General features: G+C 29.9%; 3 protein-coding genes across 3 annotated transcripts; 2 read left to right on the top strand and 1 right to left on the bottom strand.

Moving 5' to 3' along the window:
- The first annotated feature begins 162 nt into the window (after positions 1 to 162).
- Positions 163 to 1,264, top strand: LOC103486599 (uncharacterized). Its single transcript, XM_008444609.3, has one exon. It carries the CDS (start codon positions 308 to 310, stop codon positions 1,067 to 1,069), a length of 762 nt encoding a protein of 253 aa, XP_008442831.2. The 5' UTR covers positions 163 to 307; the 3' UTR covers positions 1,070 to 1,264.
- Positions 1,265 to 6,859: 5,595 nt separating this feature from the next.
- On the bottom strand, positions 6,860 to 10,038 carry LOC103486602 (protein SELF-PRUNING). The gene is made up of 4 exons (XM_051084125.1): positions 9,748 to 10,038; positions 9,236 to 9,297; positions 7,805 to 7,845; positions 6,860 to 7,530 (listed from the first exon to the last, which is right to left on the bottom strand). Exons 1-4 carry the CDS (start codon positions 9,958 to 9,960, stop codon positions 7,313 to 7,315), a joined length of 534 nt encoding a protein of 177 aa, XP_050940082.1. The 5' UTR covers positions 9,961 to 10,038; the 3' UTR covers positions 6,860 to 7,312.
- A 4,928-nt stretch (positions 10,039 to 14,966) lies between these two features.
- Positions 14,967 to 18,925, top strand: LOC103486603 (uncharacterized). The gene is made up of 5 exons (XM_008444613.3): positions 14,967 to 15,176; positions 16,417 to 16,679; positions 16,782 to 16,993; positions 17,448 to 17,712; positions 18,387 to 18,925. Exons 1-5 carry the CDS (start codon positions 15,074 to 15,076, stop codon positions 18,681 to 18,683), a joined length of 1,140 nt encoding a protein of 379 aa, XP_008442835.2. The 5' UTR covers positions 14,967 to 15,073; the 3' UTR covers positions 18,684 to 18,925.
- Positions 18,926 to 19,848: the final 923 nt, after the last annotated feature.

The raw sequence follows: 19,848 nt of genomic DNA, 5'->3' as shown, positions 1-19,848 counted from the left end.
GTGAAAAATGTAATTCCACATACCACGTTGAGTCACTTAGAAAATTATTGGCCTTATACTCGTTCCCCACTTTCACGTCAAGTAGTTAAAACGGATTACGAAAAGTCAGGTGTACCCTTATAGACTCTCTACTATATAAACTTCAATTCTTTTCCCTTTTAATATTTTTACTTTCTAAGTGCATCGAATCGTCTCTATTATTTTCCCCATTTTTCTTCGACTCTGGGTAGAGCATTCGATCTCGACTTGAATCCCTAAATCTCCAAATCGAACCGATTTCAGATTTCAGTGTTTTGTTCTTCAATCCATGGGGACGGTGAAGAAGGAGTTCGCTGTTCCGCCAGTGGTTTTTCCCTCTGGCGGTAACCCCAATATTCAACAACGGCGGGGTGTGGCGACGGCGCCGTTTCAGCCTCCTCGGCAGACTGGCTCCAGCATTCCGTTTATGTCATTTGATATCGGATCCGCCGCTGCTGCTTCCACATCCTCAGGCAGTATCTATGGTGGTCCTATCGGTGGTGGGTCTATCCCTGGTGGTGCTAATTTCGAAGACGAAGAACCCCTTCTCGATGAACTCGGGATCCACCCGGATCAAATCTGGAAGAAAACAAAGTCGATCTTGAATCCGTTCCGGGTCAAACCTGATGTGCACAAGGACTCGGACTTGTCTGGACCGATTCTCTTATATATGTTCTTTGGTCTCTTCCAGTTGCTTGCCGGTAAGATCCAATTCGGCGTGATACTGGGATGGATCGTGGTTTCTTCCATTTTTCTGTATGTTGTGTTCAATATGTTGGCCGGGCGGAATGGTAATTTGAATCTTCACACGTGTACTAGCGTGGTTGGGTACTGTATGTTGCCTGTCGTGGTTTTGTCGGCTGTGTCTTTGTTTCTGCCGCAAGCCGGTCTATTGAGATTCGCAGTTGCTGGAGTTTTTGTGCTGTGGGCGACGAGGATCTGTACGAGTCTTATGGTTTCTCTTGCTGATGGTGGGGATGAGCACCGTGGCTTGATAGCGTATGCTTGTTTTTTGATTTTTACTCTGTTTTCGCTGTTAGTTATATTTTAGTTCTGATAATGCGACTTCAGCTTTGTGATTAGCATTGACATTTTTTTGTTTCTTACAAAAAGGGAAAAAAAAAAAAAGAACATTCTGTACTGAAATTTTTGTTTACTATATTGATTACTAGTTAAAGTTTGATTGATGGTGGGATGGGAAACTTGTTGTAGTAAATGAGAAATCCATCTGCTTTTAACCTTTTTATTTGTGACATGTTCGTCATTTCTTCTATTAGTCTTGTTAGAGATAAACTAGTTTACTTGTAGTGTTAATTAGTAGGTGTTGAATGGCATGTGATCTATTTAATTTCAAGGAGCCTATTGTTTTAAGTGTAAAGTGTGTGTATGATTGGATGGGTTAATGATCCCCTTAAGCTGAATATTCAATCGTTACCAGTGTCCCTATGAACAACTGTCTTGGAGATAAAGCATTTTTAGTTGCACTTGCCTTTGATCATGATGTTTCTTTTGCTCGATAAGACAGCATTCTCATGCATTGTTTCGAAAGACTTAAATTCAATATTTAGGTTTTTTCTGTGGAAAAATCAAGTCTCAAGGCATCAACCTCAAAAGCTTGTCAATGGTTGCCTGCTAGTATACAATCATTACATCTAGATGTTTTTTAGGAAATGATATATCTAGATTTTGAGCTTTGTTATAAGGGGGATCGTGTTCAATGTCCTAGTAATGGCAATGTGGCTAAGTTGCTGCATATTCCACTGGCTCTTCTGTTTTATCTACTGAATGATGCTTTGGCTAGGGCCTCCCTGAAGTTATTTTCTTTCGGATTGTGTCAACAATTTTCTTGTATAACATCTGGCTCAATAGCTTTCCTACTCTCAGCCAATCAAAAAGGTCTTTTATGATCTCTTTTTGAGGCTCTTTTCGTCTTTCATTCCATCCATGGAAAGGCTTTTTATAACTGCATTGTGGTATCTTATCTGTAAGTTAATATTCCCTTGCTGATAACTAGAAGAGGATTGAAAGACATATTAGGCTTTATTTATTGACCTGATTTGATGTTTCTCGTTGCCTTATGTATCCACGTTGAAGAAATAAACCAGGTATCCAAGTTTCTTGTGTCTAAAGGTGCAAATATTTGTTTAGGATGAGATTTATTTCTTGATCCAAATTCATAAAGAATCAGTTAGATTGTTGCTCTGTGCCCTGTTGTTCTTGTCACCAAGGAACTATAGATGTTCTTTCTATAAGAAAAAAATATAGAAAAATGGAGACATTGGCACACCTTTCTTTTGTAGAAAGGTCTTGTTTTTTAGCTTTTGGATGTATCTGTCAATATGGGTGTTTACTTGGTTGGAATATATAAAAAGTTAGCTATGGGATAGATGGATAGATCGCGGGATGATATCTTGAGATTGATTTACTCATTATGATACTTCACTGTGGCTAATAATTCAACATTGTTTCATAGCTTTTCTTTGTTTCTTCTTTTCAAACAAAAGTTGGGCCTATCTCTTTGTTTTGTACTCCCCACTTCTATTTATCTTGGAAACCTTCAACTTTAGCATCATTGTTTTCCCACATGGACCTAGGTTCCACATTTCAGCTTTCAATGAACACCCCAACTTGTTATCGACCCGAGGCCTTCACTATTATTACCTTAAACTTCTGTTCTTCAGGTTGTTTCTAGCTGTATTTCTGCAACACAAACTTTTGCTAAGTGATGTCTCTTCTGTTTTTGCCCTTCCCAGTTTGGCATTGATAGGTATTCATTCAGTCTCACCTGATGAGCTCTTCGATTATTCTGTTTTTTCTACCTGAGTCCTGTCCATCAATACATGGGTTGGGAGTTTTGTACCTCCGACCTCTTGGTCAAGACTTACTTCATGGCATTTGAGTTGTACTCTGTGTTGCCTTGTTATCATCCATTTGTACAACATGTTTCTTCATCGTAAAAATGCAGATTATTGAGGTAGAATAAGGGTAGATATTCTAATTGTTTGTGTAATTGCTAAAATGTTTCTTCTTACTAAGTCTTGATTGTAGCTAATGAGTTCAGAAACTTGTTTAAAAGAAAACATTGTTGTAAAGAATTATGGTCTCTGAAGATTTTATTAGTAGTCTTCTTTTGTAGTTATACAATGATCCTCTATGTTTCGAGGATCATTGTTACTCTGCATATTTTGGTTATTATTTGTAAATTTATGATTTTGAGATGAATGATAACTCTAAATTAGAAGAACTTTGAAATCTGTGTTCATCCTTGAAGTTTAATGAGTTCTTGAGTTTGAGGAAATTATTCTCTATTTTCATTTATGACATTATATTAATATATCAATTAATTTTAAAAAGGTTTGAATATGAACATTTGCTAATCTTGCTCAACTGGCATTCATTAAAAGGAAAAAAAAAAGTAAAATGAATGAAAGTTTGGGGATTTGATCAAAGCTTTTTTAAAAATTTAAGGGCCTAAATATAACTCTAATATCAACATCAATTGTTGTTGAGTTAATATTAGAAAATTTAAGCATAAAATGACAAACTTGATTTAGAGTAACTTTTAAATAATTATTTAATCCATTTTAGGAATGGTTGTTTAGAAACTATTTCCAACTTCTCTTTTTTTAAACTAAAAGAGTGAAAATCGACCACCAAGACTCAAAATTCAAACAACTGAACTAACAATTCTTCAACCCTATTTTGAAACTAAAAATCCAAATGTTATCCCAAAAATTATTGGTTGGGTCGGGATGGCTTTCTTGCCCCACTCCCCATTTCTTTCCCATCTCCAAAAATTTTCATAATCTAAATTTACTTGTTTAGTTCGAACATACTCGTTCATTATACAATAAAACTTGAACTTTAAATATCATATTCATATAATAGTACAAATAACACAACAATTAACTTTTATAATAGTTCTTAATAAAGCAAACAAACAGGGTATGAACAAAAGGAAAACATTATTCAACATAGTCTAGAATTTATAGACCTATTAGGTTCTATTAACACAAAATTTTAACCTTTATACCATATTTTAAGTCGGGCGATTTATTTAACTACATACAAACATAAAAAAAAGTTTAGGAACGCCTAACTAAACCTAATTTGTTTTGAAGCTTAATTTACAACTAAACCATAGTTTTGTTGCATAAAAGATAAAGAAAAACAAAGATTAAGTCTTAGATTTGGGATTAGGGGAACAACTTTGCATCCGATGTATTTTGGTGGTTGTGGATTTGTTGAGGACCGTTATACTTAACTTCATTTCACCTTAGTCTTTTCCATTCCCTATATAAATAAAATTGAACCTCCGCCGTATTTACCACCGACCACCCATGGCCTCAGGCGTAGTACCTCCGGTGGAAATCGAAGAAGACGATGACCTCTTCGAGATCGATCTCGAGGCCGTCAACAGCATTATTTCACCGCCAAATTTCTCTGATGATACTTGCGGTTTCTTCACAACTGCCGGTGGTGCCACGCTCCTCGCCAATTGTCTGTTGCCGATCACCGACGTGTCCAATGCCGTTCCGATAGGTGATTCCAACGAAGGCGAGATATTTTTGTTCGCGATGCCATCGGAGCCGACACACCTAGAGAAGGCTCTTCAGTTACCGTTGGGTTTGGGGCTTCATCGAGCTTTGATTGATTGTTTGGAGATGAAGATAACTAGCCGATGATTTGAATTTTCCTCCAAATTTTTTTCTCATTTTCATAATTTGAACTTTGAACCAGAATATTAACCGATTGATCCATGTTTCGTTTTTCTTAACTTTTGAACTTTGTCCCGACAAATTATAAGTATGTTTTTAACTAGTTGAATTATGTTTCGTATTGATTATTTAATCCGAAAGTGATTTGTTAATATCATTATTCTAAATTCTTTTTTTATTGTTGTTATTATTGTGAGGTTTTTTCAAAAATAAAAAAATTTAACAAATTATTTACATTAAAGAAAAAAAATTAATATTTATACGAAGTTTCTGTTAAATATTCTATTTTTGATAATTCCTTTTATTATTATATTATTGTTATTTCTTATGTTTACGTATTTTAATTAATCAACTTGAATACTGTTTGGATTTGTGATGTTAAATAATAAAGTTGGTATGACATTATCACGTAATTTCATTAAAATAAAAAAAAAAAGAGTAAAATCATATCAACGCATACGAACTAAGCAAGTTCAATCAAATTATGTAATGTAATTCAACACTTATTTAATTAGTCAGGTTTACTAAAATGGGTTGTATTAAGCTTAAACTCAAAATTCGAGCATAGAGTAAATCAAACTTAACTCAATTCAGCAAAACTCTATAAATATAAGGAGAATACGTATAAGTTATAAACTTTGAGGTTTCTATACATATAAATTATAAACTTTGAGGTTTCTAACGTATTTATACGTCAATCGAATCACGAGGTTGCAAATAAAGATAATTTATTTGTTGGTTTGAATTAATAAAGTAAATAAAGGCATATCCCTTTTAGATAAATTGATTAATCAATTTAACAATTATTTAGAAACATAAAGAGTACAACACAAAGCATAAATCCTCGTTTAAAAGGTCAAGGAGAGAAACTAAACTCTAATTAAGCTGACATAAGATTCTTTGGCTACTTGATTTTTTTTTAGTTTTAAATATCAGTAGAAAAGAATATTGGAATTTTAGGTTACATTTTTATTTTATTGTTCATATTTATATATATATATATATATGTATATATTTAATTTTATAAAATCAGATCTTTTATTTTATATTAACGCATTATTAGTAGGGAAAATGTCTCTGAATGGTTAATGTTTAAAGCTTGCACTAAACACTAAATTAATTTATCGTCTTACAATTTATAATCAAAGGTTGAAAGTGTAGAATCCAATTTTAGAGTTTTATTGGAGAACTTGTTGAATTAAAAATGATTGATTCATAAGTTATGAAAGCTAATTAAATAATGTAAGTGCATTTTTAAAAACATTATTCTCGGTGGAAAAGATTCGAAACTTTTGACGTTTTTCGTTAAAAAAATATGTTTTAGTTGGTTCAGTTAAGTTCAATTTGACACCTAATATGTATGTACGTTTTATATAATTTAAAGCTGATTCGACTATTATTTTTGTTAATTTTAACCCTTTTTTATTTATATTTTCTTAAAGAATTAGAAGAAGAAAATGAAATAAATAGATTTTATTATTTTTCAAAAGATTAAATGGTAAAAAATAGAATATTTGACAAAATATTTACCCTTTCTATAAAAATTAATTGTAATTAGTTTTGTCTTTTAATGTTTTTATTCTATGGAGTGTAAATAGCTTGTTAATTTTTTTATATATTTTTTAAAATATCCATTTTCAAGACTGTGTAATTTGAACATTAAAAAAAAAAGTCAAATTTTGTTTAATTCTAAAATTTGATAATTCAATTTTTTGTGCATATAGTTTCAATATATTACAGATTTATTTAATCTAATGTTACATATAACATATGAATTTTGTGTGTTTAATTAATTTCAAAATATTATTTTCATGTAAAATATTTTATAATTTTCATTAAAAAATTCACAAAAAGAAAATAAGAAATAGTTTGTTTAACATGATATTTTCCTATAAAAGTAATAATAATAATAATAATAATAATAATAATAATAATAATAATAATAATAATAATAATAATAATAATAATAATAATAATAATAATAATAATAATAATAATAATAATAATAATAATAATAATAATAATAATAATAATAATAATAATAATAATAATAATAATAATAATAATAATAATAATAATAATAATAATAATAATAATAAGAACAAAAAAAAAAAAAAAAGAAATAGAAACAAAACATTACCAAGTGGACCATTTCATATATATTTTAATTTGAAACTAAATACAAACTGTGGTAATAATCGTAAATCATCTCAAACTAAATTCATTTGCACATCCATCTAATGAACATGCAAATTAAAATACGCAAATAAACATACTATAACTACTTATTAAAGACACCAAAGAGGAAAAGAAAACGACGACGTTTCCTCCCTTTTTGCATGTCCAAATTATTTCCCCTTCATGCAAATATATATTATTTCTTTTTATATAATATACAAATCTGAGAATTATCTCTCTCCCTTTCCTTCTATCATCACCATACAAAGTGATTATTATTCTTATAGGGAAATAGAAAGACTCAGATTAATATATTAATACTATATGATTTTCTTTTCTTCTAAAATTCAAAATATTTTGGTCCACTGGGATCACTACTGTTGCCAAAGACGACGGTTTTAACGTCGTCTTGCAGCAGTTTCTCTTTGGGCATTGAAGTAGACGGCAGCGACGGGGAGACCGAGGTCGTTGTCGACGGCGAATGCTCGGGTGTTGAAATGGTCCCTTGAAGAGGGTGGATTCACTGATTGTCTTCTCTTTTGTTTGAATAGAACAAAAACAAACCTGTGGATTCCTATGTTTGGCCTTGGAGTCTCGTAGCTCACTACCTCCCTACCTGTGATTTCATTCAAAATATTTTATTAGTTTCAATATTTAGTAGCTTAAACGTTAAGGTATATGTTTATAACGAATGTTTGTGATAGGTTAGATGTTTCAATTTCTTGTTTGAGATAACACATTGGGGAGAAATTTTAAAATTTTACTTCTTCTTTTATACAGAAAATTAACAGAAATTATTCGATTAATCTCCGAGTTAATTACAAGTTCAAAACCTGTTATTGTTATTGTTTTCTTTTCAAATTTAGGCAAGAAATTGAATTAAAAGTTACCGAATGTGGCGTCTGTTGTCCCAGGGATATCCGTCACGATCCTGCAATTAGAGATTGCATAGTCAAAAACCACTTATCTTTTTAACAATTTTTGCATCTATTATCAATTGCAAAAGTTAAATTAAAAAATGAAAAAAAAAATCCCATAAGTGTTTGGGAGAGAAGATCTGGTGTTAGGTCTGTTCATGGAGTAGAGTAAAGAAACGAATGAGTGTCTTGTATTCTTGCGGAAAAAATGGACATCTCTATTTGGTAATCTATCGTGTAATAGAAAATTGTGCATAAGGCGAATATTCGATGGTTTTGATACAATGGATTGAGATGCAAAAATAGAAGGTTGTGTGAATGGTTTAAACGTGTAAGATCGAACGGGTTTTAATGTATTTTCATGTGTCCTACGTTGACCTAAAGAGGTAGATCGATTTTTTTTTATCACTAAATATATAAATATTAAACATATATTAACTCGTTTGGAACGGTAAATTATAATATATTTCTTAACTCAAACACATTTACTTTTTAAATTTTTTAAAAATATTATTATGTGATACCTACGTATATATAGTATAAAATAAACTATTTTAACGAGAGAGTAACTCATTGATTTCATCGACAATTTTGAATTTAAAATCTTCGGTACAAAACGTTGCACATATATGAAACATACTACTAATCTTACTATAATTTTTTTTAGAAAGAATATTATAATTATAGTTGAAGGGATAAGAGGCTTATTATTATTATTAGCAAAAATGCAAAAATTGAAAGTTAATTAGTCCCCACACATTTGTTTAACTTAAAAAAAATATTGCTAGATGTTGACAAATATACCCTCATTTAGGGACTTAAGAGATAGCAAATAAGGAGTACAATTCAGTGATTATCATGCCCTTATTAGAATGCAGGAATAAATTATACAAAGCAAATTAAATATATATATATATATATATATATATATATATATATATATATATATTTCTACTTTCGAAAAAACACCTAAATAATTAAATACAAGTTATAAAAAATAAAGTAAATCTTTTAAATAATATTTTATTTTATTATTTCCAAAAATTTCTTCCAAAAAATAATTAAAAAAAAACTAAAAAAGTATAACACTAATAATACGCAAATTAGAACAAAAAAAAAAAAAATACAAGCAAAATGAAAGAAAGAAAAATATTCAAATTTAGCCAAAATCCAAAATACTTTTATGATCTAGTAACAAGGATATTTTCATGTTATTCTTCCTCAAAGTCAAATTTGATTGGATGTTCGAGGTTCAAATTCCCGTACTTTATATTGTCCCCGAAAAAAAGTCAAATTAATTTGGCTGGTTTTATGAAGTTGTGTAATAATATATATATATAGCCTTACAAGGAAAAAAAGAAAAAGAAAAAGAAACATCAAACATATATGTAAATGTTTAATTACCAGTGTAAATGCTCCCTTAAATAAGGATCACTTGGCCCAGGAACATCTGGGTCAGTCATAATCTGAAAACAAAAACAAGAAATTAAATCAAATAATCAAAATATTAAGAGATAATAATTGACATAAAACGCAACTTTATATATATATATATATACAATATATATCCTTATTTTGAGAGAATTCAATTCTATAATTCCTTAAGAAATTAAAAATGTCATAAAATTAAACAAATGGTAAGTCCAACAAATAACTAATAATAGTATTATTTAAAGAAGAAAGTGTCAATATTAAGCTCAATCACACTCACACATACCTCTTTTTCAAAATTTGCAAGAGTAAAATTTAAACGTCTGAACTTCAAGTGAATGATATAATTAATATTTTAACCAACTAAATTATATATCTTCAAATTTAGAAACCACAAACAACTAGATAAATCATTTATACATATTTGTAACCAATGGAGATAAACAAACGAGAGGAGAAATTAAAGGGAAGTATTAAGAACAAACCAGAGTGAAGAAAGATCTCAAGTCACCACCATGGATTTCAGCCCTAGGTTTAGCAGCAACAGCAGAAGGAAAGAACTCATGGCCATTGAAAACTTGTTTGTTATTGCTATAAAAAACACTCATCTTCATGCTTTGTGTGAAGGAATCAAGAACATCACCAATCACTCTACCAACAACAAGAGGTTCTGATGACATTACTGATGATCTTGCCATTTCTTAAAAAGCACTTAGGTTTAGAAAAAAAAAAGGGGGGGGGGGGGGGGGGGGTTCTTTTTCAAACCCTGTTTTTTGCTTTGTGGTTTATGGAAGAAGCTCAAGCTTTGGTGTTGGTATTTATAGTGTTTTTGAAAGAGCTCATTTAGTAGCTATAGATTTTGCTTACGTTGGTATTTTGAAGGGATGGTTTTTCTAGAGGCACTACTTTATAGAAAATAAAAATAATTTTAAAAAAAGGGTTGCAAGAGAAGCCAAGGAATAAGAGAAAAGATGAAAAAAAGAAAGTTATAAGAAAAAAAAAAAAAGAAAAATATAGTTCTCTCCTCTATTTTTTGTCACATCAAGATAGTTTGTTTTATTAAATTATTTGAGATCTCATCTCTCTCACTAAACTAAGGTTATAAGAATGGACCCTTTAGGAACTTGTTCTTGATTGGTTGTAATTATTCATTTTAAAGAGCATATAATTTGAGTTATTATTATTCTTTATGTAGGAGAAAAAAAAATCATGTATATCACTATTGCTATTTCAGCTCACCTAATTTCTTTTATTTATTCTTTCTTTATTATTGTGTATGTCCTAAATTTATAATTGTGTGCCTTATATAATTTTAAATTTTTTTATTCTTTAAAAAGTTTCAGATAGATTTATAAAATTTTGATATTATGTTCGATACATCTTTCGAATAATTTATTTTACATCGAATATGTGTATTTGAAGTATGTTTTTCTAAATTATCGTATCTACTCGACCTAAAATTATAAATTTAGAACTTATTAGAAACATAAAATTTAATTTAATATTAAATTGATAAGTGAATTTAAAAGATGTTTAAATATTGTCATTGTCACAAACTTTTAGCAAAACTAAAAAAGCATCATCTATTAGGGGCAATTTAAGAATTTATTAATTTTTTTTAATTCATAAAACCATCATGCACAAACAATAATTAAAGTAATTTAGGGACTAAATTTACAATTAATATTTTTTAGAACAGTGGTGTTTCTGAAACGAAGTAAAAATAAAATTTTCTAAATTATATCGAGTGTTTCAGTATAGATCATTATTGAGTATGTTTTTAGGTTATCAAAATCATTTTCTTTTAAATGATAAATATAAAATAGTTTAAATTATCATTGTCGAATGAAAATTACTGAGTGAATATTAAAAAATGAATTTAGAATGATTAGATCAAAATCTTCTAAAAGAAAAAAAAAAATCTATATTTTTGTGAGACTCTATACTTAATCATTTGCAGCGTCAGATAATAGATTCAAGTCATTTCAACAAGTATATTCTACTCTATTTTTAAGATTACGAACGTAAAAAATAAGTATAGTTCAACTAACATATACATGTATTCCTAACTCGTAAACTTGTACTTCCATTCCCACCACTCCTATTATTATCGCACTTAAAAAAAATACAAAGAAAACAAGAAATGAAAAAGTCAAAAGAGAACTTCCATTTATGGTCACTTTTCCTACCAAAATAGCAAAATGTGGGAGAGGGGGGAAGTAAATTATGTGGGGTTATTCTTTTGGAGCATTAATTCATGAGGAGTTTTAATAAATAAATAAAATAAAATAGTATTATATTATATTAAAAAATGGCAACTTTTGCAATTAAGGTAGCAAATTGGAGAAAAATGGTTGAATGGGGAACCTTCCCAATTCATAACTTTCATAAGACACACACAAAGGAATTTGCCATATTAAGAGATGCTTTGAGGGCTCAAAGCATAAAGGAACTCCACCAAAAGCCCTAAGTGCTTAGTGGTCACTTCAATTGCAAAAAAGAGATTCAATTTTTTCTAAGTTTGGCAAATGCCAATCAATCTCCCTTCTTTTCCCAATCTAGAAAACTATTCTACCCCATCCTTTTTCACTTTTTTTCAAAAATTTAAATTTTGGGGTATCACCACATTATACCCATGTTTTCTTTTGAGTTCTTTTGAGAGAAAAAAAAAATTAGGGGTCATTTTTCTAAAAGAACTATGGTCGTCAATTTAACAACATTTGTAAAGATATCATCATATTTTTAATGAGAGAGTATTGAAGTTAAATTTGAACGACTTGATAGAGACGATGCGGAAATATATAATGTTTTATCGAGTTTGAACAACTTGCTGTGAAGTGAAAATAAGTGTATTCTAATTTATGTTTGAATGAATGTAACTGTCTTAAATAGTAAAAATTGTTGGAAATATTTTTAAATATAGAAAAATGTCACGTCGTTGATGTCTATTGTTGTCTATCAATGATAGATAATTAAATTTTGCTATAGTTGTAAATAATTTGGTTCATTTTGCTATAACGTGAAGTTTCGAATTATTGATTTTTTTACCGATGATATATATTTTAACTACTTGAGTTATGTTCAGGTTGTCGTATTGTATATTTGTTTAATATGTTGATTGAATGTAGATAAGTTATTGTAATCGATAAGTGGGTTAAGAATATTCACATAAAAAACACAAAATAAGGGTTTTTTTTTAATTAAAAAAGTATACATGAATAAAATATGAAAGTGGGGGACATCAAGCCTACCAAATGAAGGAATGAAAGTATGAAATGATAACACTTAATAAAACAATGGGAATGAATTCTAATTTTATTTAAGTAGGAGACTCAAATATATATGTAATAATATTCATTATCTATTACATGATTAAAATTATTAGCAACCAACAAAAATGAAAAAGAAAAATATTCCCATTTCTTGTCAAGAAAGTACAAATACTACAAACTAAGGTTAGTACACTAATCCAATAATTAATTAAGAGATGTATTTTAATTTATAGATTAGTAATTAACAACCCATTTTATGCTAGTAATCAGTAAAGATATTGATAGTTGAATTCTAAACCTTTTAATTAATTGAGATTTTCTTTTTAAGGAAATGAATTAGGAATGAATTAAAGAATGACGCGTGGTGCGAATAAAATTCAAACTATGGTAGTCTACTTATTCAAAATTTTCTATTTTTTATATCTCAAATCAATATTTCCAATAAAGTGAAAAATAGGCTCGGTATTTAAGTTTCAATTGTCGTTTATGGCCAAGCATGGTAGGTTGTTTCGGCGTCTAACTTTGGCATGCAAATCTTCTTTTGAAGTTTCTATCTATGGGATTGCTTAAGACGGTTGTGATGAGTTGGAGTCGTCGACCTGCGATTCGTCGATGCTATATTTTGATTCTCGGGTCTGCACATTTTTTTATGCAAAGCTTACACTTGTCAATAAGTTGGTATACAAATATCAATTTTTTCTTTTTTAAATCTTCGATTTTTTAGAACAAAGGTTATGTCAATATCACCAAACTAAGCTCCACTTTAACTCAAACGTAGATATTAAGTTTATTGAATAACTATTTTTATAAATATGCATAGAACATTAAAGAAAATTATCACCTCTATTAACGACCCTTGGATATGAATACCGTCGTTTCTGTGACTTTCTCTTTTTACAATAATATCTATCAATAAATTTAATTTTAATATCAATATTATAGGAGTTTTTAAAAAAATATAAAAGTTTGATAAACTACTTACGCTCCATAGAACAAAACCACTAAAAGATAAAAAAAATTCACTCGAGTTTTTTATAAAATGTAAATAATTTGTCAAAGTGTTGTAGTTTTAACAATTTCCCATATTATATATAGGGTAATTATAAAAGGTAGCAATTTTTACAATAATTATTAAGTATGTAGCAATATTTTTAAAAAAATTGTAAATATAGCAAAGTTTATCGGTGATAGACTTCTATCGTTGATAGACCTTTATGGTTTATCAGTGATAGATCAACATTTGTTACATGGTCTATCAGTGATAGACTACTATCATTGATAAATTTTGGCAGATTTTGCTATATTTGCAATTTTAATAAAATGTTGCTATATAATTAATTATTTTAAATATAATTGCTACATTTGCAACTATCCCTATAATTTATGCTTTGACTTGACACAAACACACCTTCTTTATATGAAAAAATGTCAAACAAGTTTTTTGTATTAAAGAAAAATTATGACTACAAGATCATCTCCATACCCATACATGTTGTTCAACTCTTAAGCTTATAAAACTAAAATTATTCAAAGAAACTGCTACAATATGATTAATTCTTTTTTTTAATAATAGCAAGATTTAGATTTGATAATTACTATATACCCTATTCAAGAATTAAAATGTTGATAGACAAAAAAAATTAAAAAAAAAATATTGAAGTCTAAATTTTATTAAAGAGTTAGTAAAAGTATGAATGTCAATAAATACTTTTAAAAAAATTATATCAACAAACATAAATATTTTATGATTTTAAACTACTAGCAACATTTTGTTAGTTATATACCATATTTAAAATATCGGTATGAATGAAAATATAAAAACTGTAATTTTTCTAAAATTTAAATAAAATTATCGATAATATTTCAAGAAAAATTATAAAAACGAAAAATTAAAAAAATATATAATTTCAAAATAACTAAACACGTCTATTATTTATATTAATTTATATTTGTAGTATTTTAACGTTCTTTTATGTCTCATAGATTATATAATAAATATATATAATTATTGATATCAAAAGTGAAAATATTATTATAAATATCGACATGTGAATAAAAATTCAATCATAAGTTTACACGTTACTCTCTATAGATTTTTTTATAATATAAAGAAAATATGGATTCATGAGATCGAACCTATACAAATATAACAATATCAACGTGTCAATAAAAGTTTAATTACATAGCTAACGAATGTAATTTGTACGTGGTCTGATTTGATCGATTGTTCCGACTTTTCTCTCACGTTTTGCCATGGCAAAACCACAGTCTCTCTTACATTTGAAAGGGAATTAAAAGTTCCACCATCGTCATCCGCCCCTTCATGCTTCGCGCTAAAAACAAAGAGCTACAAGTTAAAGAAACCACGAGCTCACACCAACCACCCCATGTTCTTTTCGTCTTTTGCCCAAATAAACTAACATTTTCCTCTGATTTTTTGGCCATTTTGTTTTTTCTATTGTAGAGCTCTTTCAATGGCATTTACCAGTGAGCAAAATCGGCGATACTGTGACTTGGGTCAGAGAAATTTCGACCCACAATGACCGGAGGAGGAAACAGGAAGGTATCGGCGGCATCTGTTAGCGGAGGAGTTCATACGAGGATGAAATCAAAGCAGAGCAACTCTTTGCGGCTTTCCCTAGGTGGGTTTTTTCTTCATATTCTCTACTTTTTAAGTTTTTGTCACTGTTTCGGTTTCGTTGCATCGCTTTTTATTGTTTATAGAATGTACAGTATGGCGTTTGAACATTTTTTTTTTCCTTTTTTGTGGAGTTTTGATCTTTTAGACTACTTTTCTATGGCAATCTAAAGTTATTGGGGTAACATGAATTGGAAGTTGGAACCTCCCCTGATAAGTGTTAAAGAATTGAAATTAATCCGTTAGTTTAAGCTTTTGTACTTCTAGTGATTTAAGATGGTATGAGAGAAGGAGGTCCTTTGAACTCGTGCAATATTGATTTCTAGGCCCGAACTTCTATAAATTTTCAAACTCACAAATGAAGTCAAGTGTTAGAAAGAAAAAAAATTTAGTTGCACTCTTAATAAAATAATGTGAGTTACTTCTCTTTTATGTTGATTGTTTTGATATAGAACTTCATGTTTATCTAATATAGTATTAGAGTCAGAGTATTCAATAAAAAAGAAAAAAAGATCCTCATCAAAGAATGGTGAATCCAAATAGGCATCATCTTGATAGACATGTTGAGAATTCCACATGGAAAGATAGAATGATCGCACAATCTTTAAAATATACATGAAATATTTTCTCATTGTCAATTATTTTTTAGAAATACTATATTTGAATGAGCTCAACAAAAAAAATCGTTTGAAAAAGTTAACTTATATATTTCTTAACTAAAAAATTTTATACTTGAAAACCAATTAAAAGTGTTGAAAAAGTTAATTTTATAATTGTCTGAAAATTGCTTCACATTTTTTGTTTTTGAAAATTAAACTTAAAACACTTTACTCTACACATATTTTTTTGTTTTGTTTTCCGCTTTTGAGAATTGTGTACCTAATCCAATCTAAGTTTTGAATATTAAAAAAATTACTTTTAAAAAACTTTTTTTTTTAAATTTGGCCATGAACTCAAAATATTTTTGGTGAGAAAACGAGCACAATTTTTAAAAATAAATTAAGAACCAAATGATCTAGCAAGGCTTAAGTGGTCAAGTACTTCCTGTTTTTCCTCTTTTTTTTTGTTAAATTTGCTTATTGAGGAAGTTACCCCAAATTCACCTTGAACCTGACAATTTATTGAGGAAGTTACAATACATTTTTGAAGATAAGGCCTCTAAAAACCTTAAGTAGGTAATTTATGGTGTATTTAATCTACAAAACTTCTTCTACGTATTATGTGAAAACAGTAGTTTGTTTCAGGAGTATTCGGAAAACTGCTGGGGCTTCTCCTTTTGGGAATTTCAGCATGGTTCTATCAGTTGATTCAACCTCCTCCTCCGAAGATATGTGGCTCCCCTGGTGGCCCTCCCATTACAGCACCAAGAATAAAGCTCAGAGATGGAAGGCATTTAGCTTACAAAGAGCATGGTGTGCCAAAAGACAAAGCCAAGTACAAAATTGTCTCAGTCCATGGCTTTGATTCTTGCAGACATGACACTGCAGCTGCCCGAGCCCTTTCTCCGGTTCATTTCGGTGCTTTTTTTTTTTTTTTTTTATCCAATGCATACACTCAAACTTCCATTTTGAGAACTATTCTGGAGTTTGACTGTGTAGTGCTTTCTCAGGAACTTTTTGAAGGCTTGGGAATCTACATTGTGTCTTTTGATAGACCTGGTTATGGAGAGAGTGATCCCAACCCGAAGAGGACGGTGAAGAGTGCGGCTATGGACATAGAAGAACTTGTAGACCAATTGGCACTTGGAACCAAATTCTATGTTATTGGAGGTTCCATGGGTGGGCTAATAGTTTGGAGCTGTCTGAAGTACATACCAAACAGGTAAAATATATGGCATATGCATTTAGCTTAGTTACATCTGTTCAAGTCCAATGAAGAGAATATGATATATGAATGCAGCATCTGATTTGTGTATACTCTTAACATTGTTTGATTATTTTGTTTGGATGTTAAATCATTAATCAACACAAAAATTTGATGGGTTACAGTATATTTAATAATATCAACAGTTTAACACTCTCGTGGGTTTGAACATTTGTTAGATGCCCAAAAAGTGTAAATTAACATTAATTGAAAACGGAATGATATTAATGGGATTCATACACAGGACCTCTTGCTCAGATATTGTGCTAAATCACAATTCAACCCTAAAGCTTGTGCTGTGGGTGCAGTAAATGTAATTATTTCAATACTTTAACACTTGTATAACTATTTCTTTTCGTGTAAGGTCACATAGTGATTGAGAAGGAATTTGATGTCTCATGAATCCTAATAGGCTGGCGGGGGCAGTACTAATAGCTCCAGTTATCAACTATTGGTGGTCAGGTCTTCCTGCAAATTTATCTAACGAGGCTTTCAAATGGAAACCATTGCAAGACCAGTGGGCTCTAAGTGTTGCTCACTATACTCCTTGGCTTACATACTGGTGGAACACACAGAAATGGTTTCCTGCTTCAAGTATTATCGCTCACAATCCTGACGTTCTTTCGCCTGCCGACAAAAATCTCATTCCTAAGCTCTCATTTAGACATGAGTATACGGTAAGTATTTTGTTTTCTCGTTTGATAGTCTCATTATGTTTCTAAAAACAACCTGAAGTTTCTTTATCATGCGGAGAAACAGAAGAGAAAGTTGAAATAGAACACTTGATGAGAAATCAAACCATAAGTTTGTCCTTTGAACAATTTATAGTATAGTGTATTCGTCCCAACCTTCAAGCTGAAATTTTATCGATTGAAAGATGATTTTGCTAACCATCCTAGGGTTTCTCTTTACCTTGTCTGGTGTATGCAAGAAAATCTCTGTCATGTTTAGAATCTCAAACTAGCTTCACCGGTTTACAACTTTAAATTATGTTGGGAATGAGATCATAATTCCATGCCCAAAGTAGACAATATTGTAAATTTTTCATCGATATTCGATTAGCTATGCCTCATTGATAAGGTTTTTTTTTCTTCTCGTAGCTATCATCTAGGTCTTATCCTTTTAGAACAGTCCTTTCGTATTGGTTGTAGTTTCTTCAATACATTTTCTTTTTTTTTTTTTGTATGTCCATGTACAGACTTTCATTTTCTTCTCGATGAAAGTTCTGTTTCTTCTTAAAGGAAATATGACTCCATCACCTCTCCTTTTTGTCTCGCCATTACATATCATATTAAAACTATCTACAATCTTCTTGGAAAATGTTTCAGTAACTGCTGAATGCGGTTTGCAGGCTCAGATTAGACAACAAGGTGAATATGAATCCCTCCATCAGGATCTAAATGTTGGATTCAGCAGCTGGGAGTTCAGTCCTCTGGACCTAAAAAATCCATTCCCTCACAATAACGGGTCGATCCACATATGGCAGGGAGACGACGATAGGGTCGTGTCTCCTAAACTGCAACGTTACATTGCTGAAAAGCTCCCATGGATTCGCTACCACGAGGTATCAGGTGCTGGACACTTGTTCTCTTATGCTGATAATGTTTATGATTCTGTGATCACTGCTCTTTTACTTGAAGAGAAATGAACCTATATGAGCATTCTTTCTGATCTTCTGGGATTTATGTGGTGTTTTTTTTCTTGTTGGTATTGTTTTTTTGGTAAATGCTTTCAGTTTGATATGCTGTTGTTTGAGAATCCCATTTCTGCTTTATATCATCTTCACTCAAAGTGTTAACTTGGAGTCGATGGTTTGTTCACCCTTGAACTTGCATTGTAATGGCAGCTCATGAGCACCAATGAATGGCTTTGGCCTCCATTTTTTGTTGACATTTTAACACAAGTTGATTCTTATTGATAATTGTCTGGGAAAATGGAAGAATGACTTCTTTTTTATTACTTTGTGAATTCACTAATTGGCTGATAGATTACAAGTATGTTTTCATTAGTCTAAAAATACCAATGTGTATAAATGAAACAACTTTGATAATTAACAACTTGAGCATAGTGTTAAAACATTATTTGTCTGATCTCAATACTTTTGAAACTGAATTTTTCTTTTGCTATTTTGTTAAACACATCTGATAGATTGACAAGCTTGACTCATTAAATAAGAGTTTTTAAGACCAAAAAAAGTTTTTTAAATGTTGTATATAAAATAATCTAATATAAGCGGAGCTCGACGGTTGGTTAAATATACGTCTATTCCACCTTACGTGTTAAAAAAAGTATCTACAAAATTTATCCAAATTAAAACAAGTTGGAACCTTCAAATTTCATGAAAATTATGACTTAGTCTCTAAACTTGGATTCGTAAACAATTTAAGTGATATATATTCAATTTAATAATCATCTAATTCTAAGAACATTAATATGTTAGACATATCAAAGGGACTTAATATGTTAATCTAAATAGTATATAATAAAATAATAATAATTATTATATTTAAATTTTAGAAGTAATTGTTTAACTTAAAGATTATATCGTTACCAACTTAAAATTATATTAACTTAATTGTTACATGCTAAAAATAAATTAAATATTTATAAATCAAAATTTCTAGATTAAAATAAACTTAAGTGAAACGTGATTTTTATTTTTTATTAAAAAAAATATCACTTTAGATAAGTTTCCCATTCAAGGAAAAGTTACGTAACTTTTCATTGTAAATCATATTCTTACATTATGCTAATAAAAGTCAAACCAATTTTTACAACTCATTAGAAAATTAAATATATTCCCAAAATTAGAT

This window comes from Cucumis melo, chromosome 4 (assembly GCF_025177605.1).
Source record: "Cucumis melo cultivar AY chromosome 4, USDA_Cmelo_AY_1.0, whole genome shotgun sequence".
In the NCBI taxonomy this organism is placed as follows: Eukaryota; Viridiplantae; Streptophyta; class Magnoliopsida; order Cucurbitales; family Cucurbitaceae; genus Cucumis; species Cucumis melo.
The sequence above is the reverse complement of the archived record's forward strand: the minus strand, read 5'-3'. Positions and strand labels throughout refer to the sequence as shown.

Coding starts and splice junctions, on each gene's coding strand:
- LOC103486599 (XM_008444609.3), top strand. CDS start 308: ATGGGGACGGTGAAGAAGGAGTTCGCTGTTCCGCCAGTGGTTTTTCCC.
- LOC103486602 (XM_051084125.1), bottom strand. CDS start 9,960: ATGGCAAGATCATCAGTAATGTCATCAGAACCTCTTGTTGTTGGTAGA. Junction 9,298..9,747: donor TGAGATCTTTCTTCACTCTG/GTTTGTTCTTAA, acceptor TTTTGTTTTCAG/ATTATGACTGACCCAGATGT. Junction 7,846..9,235: donor TTAAGGGAGCATTTACACTG/GTAATTAAACAT, acceptor CTCTAATTGCAG/GATCGTGACGGATATCCCTG.
- LOC103486603 (XM_008444613.3), top strand. CDS start 15,074: ATGACCGGAGGAGGAAACAGGAAGGTATCGGCGGCATCTGTTAGCGGA. Junction 16,680..16,781: donor CTGCCCGAGCCCTTTCTCCG/GTTCATTTCGGT, acceptor GTGCTTTCTCAG/GAACTTTTTGAAGGCTTGGG. Junction 17,713..18,386: donor CATTTAGACATGAGTATACG/GTAAGTATTTTG, acceptor TGCGGTTTGCAG/GCTCAGATTAGACAACAAGG.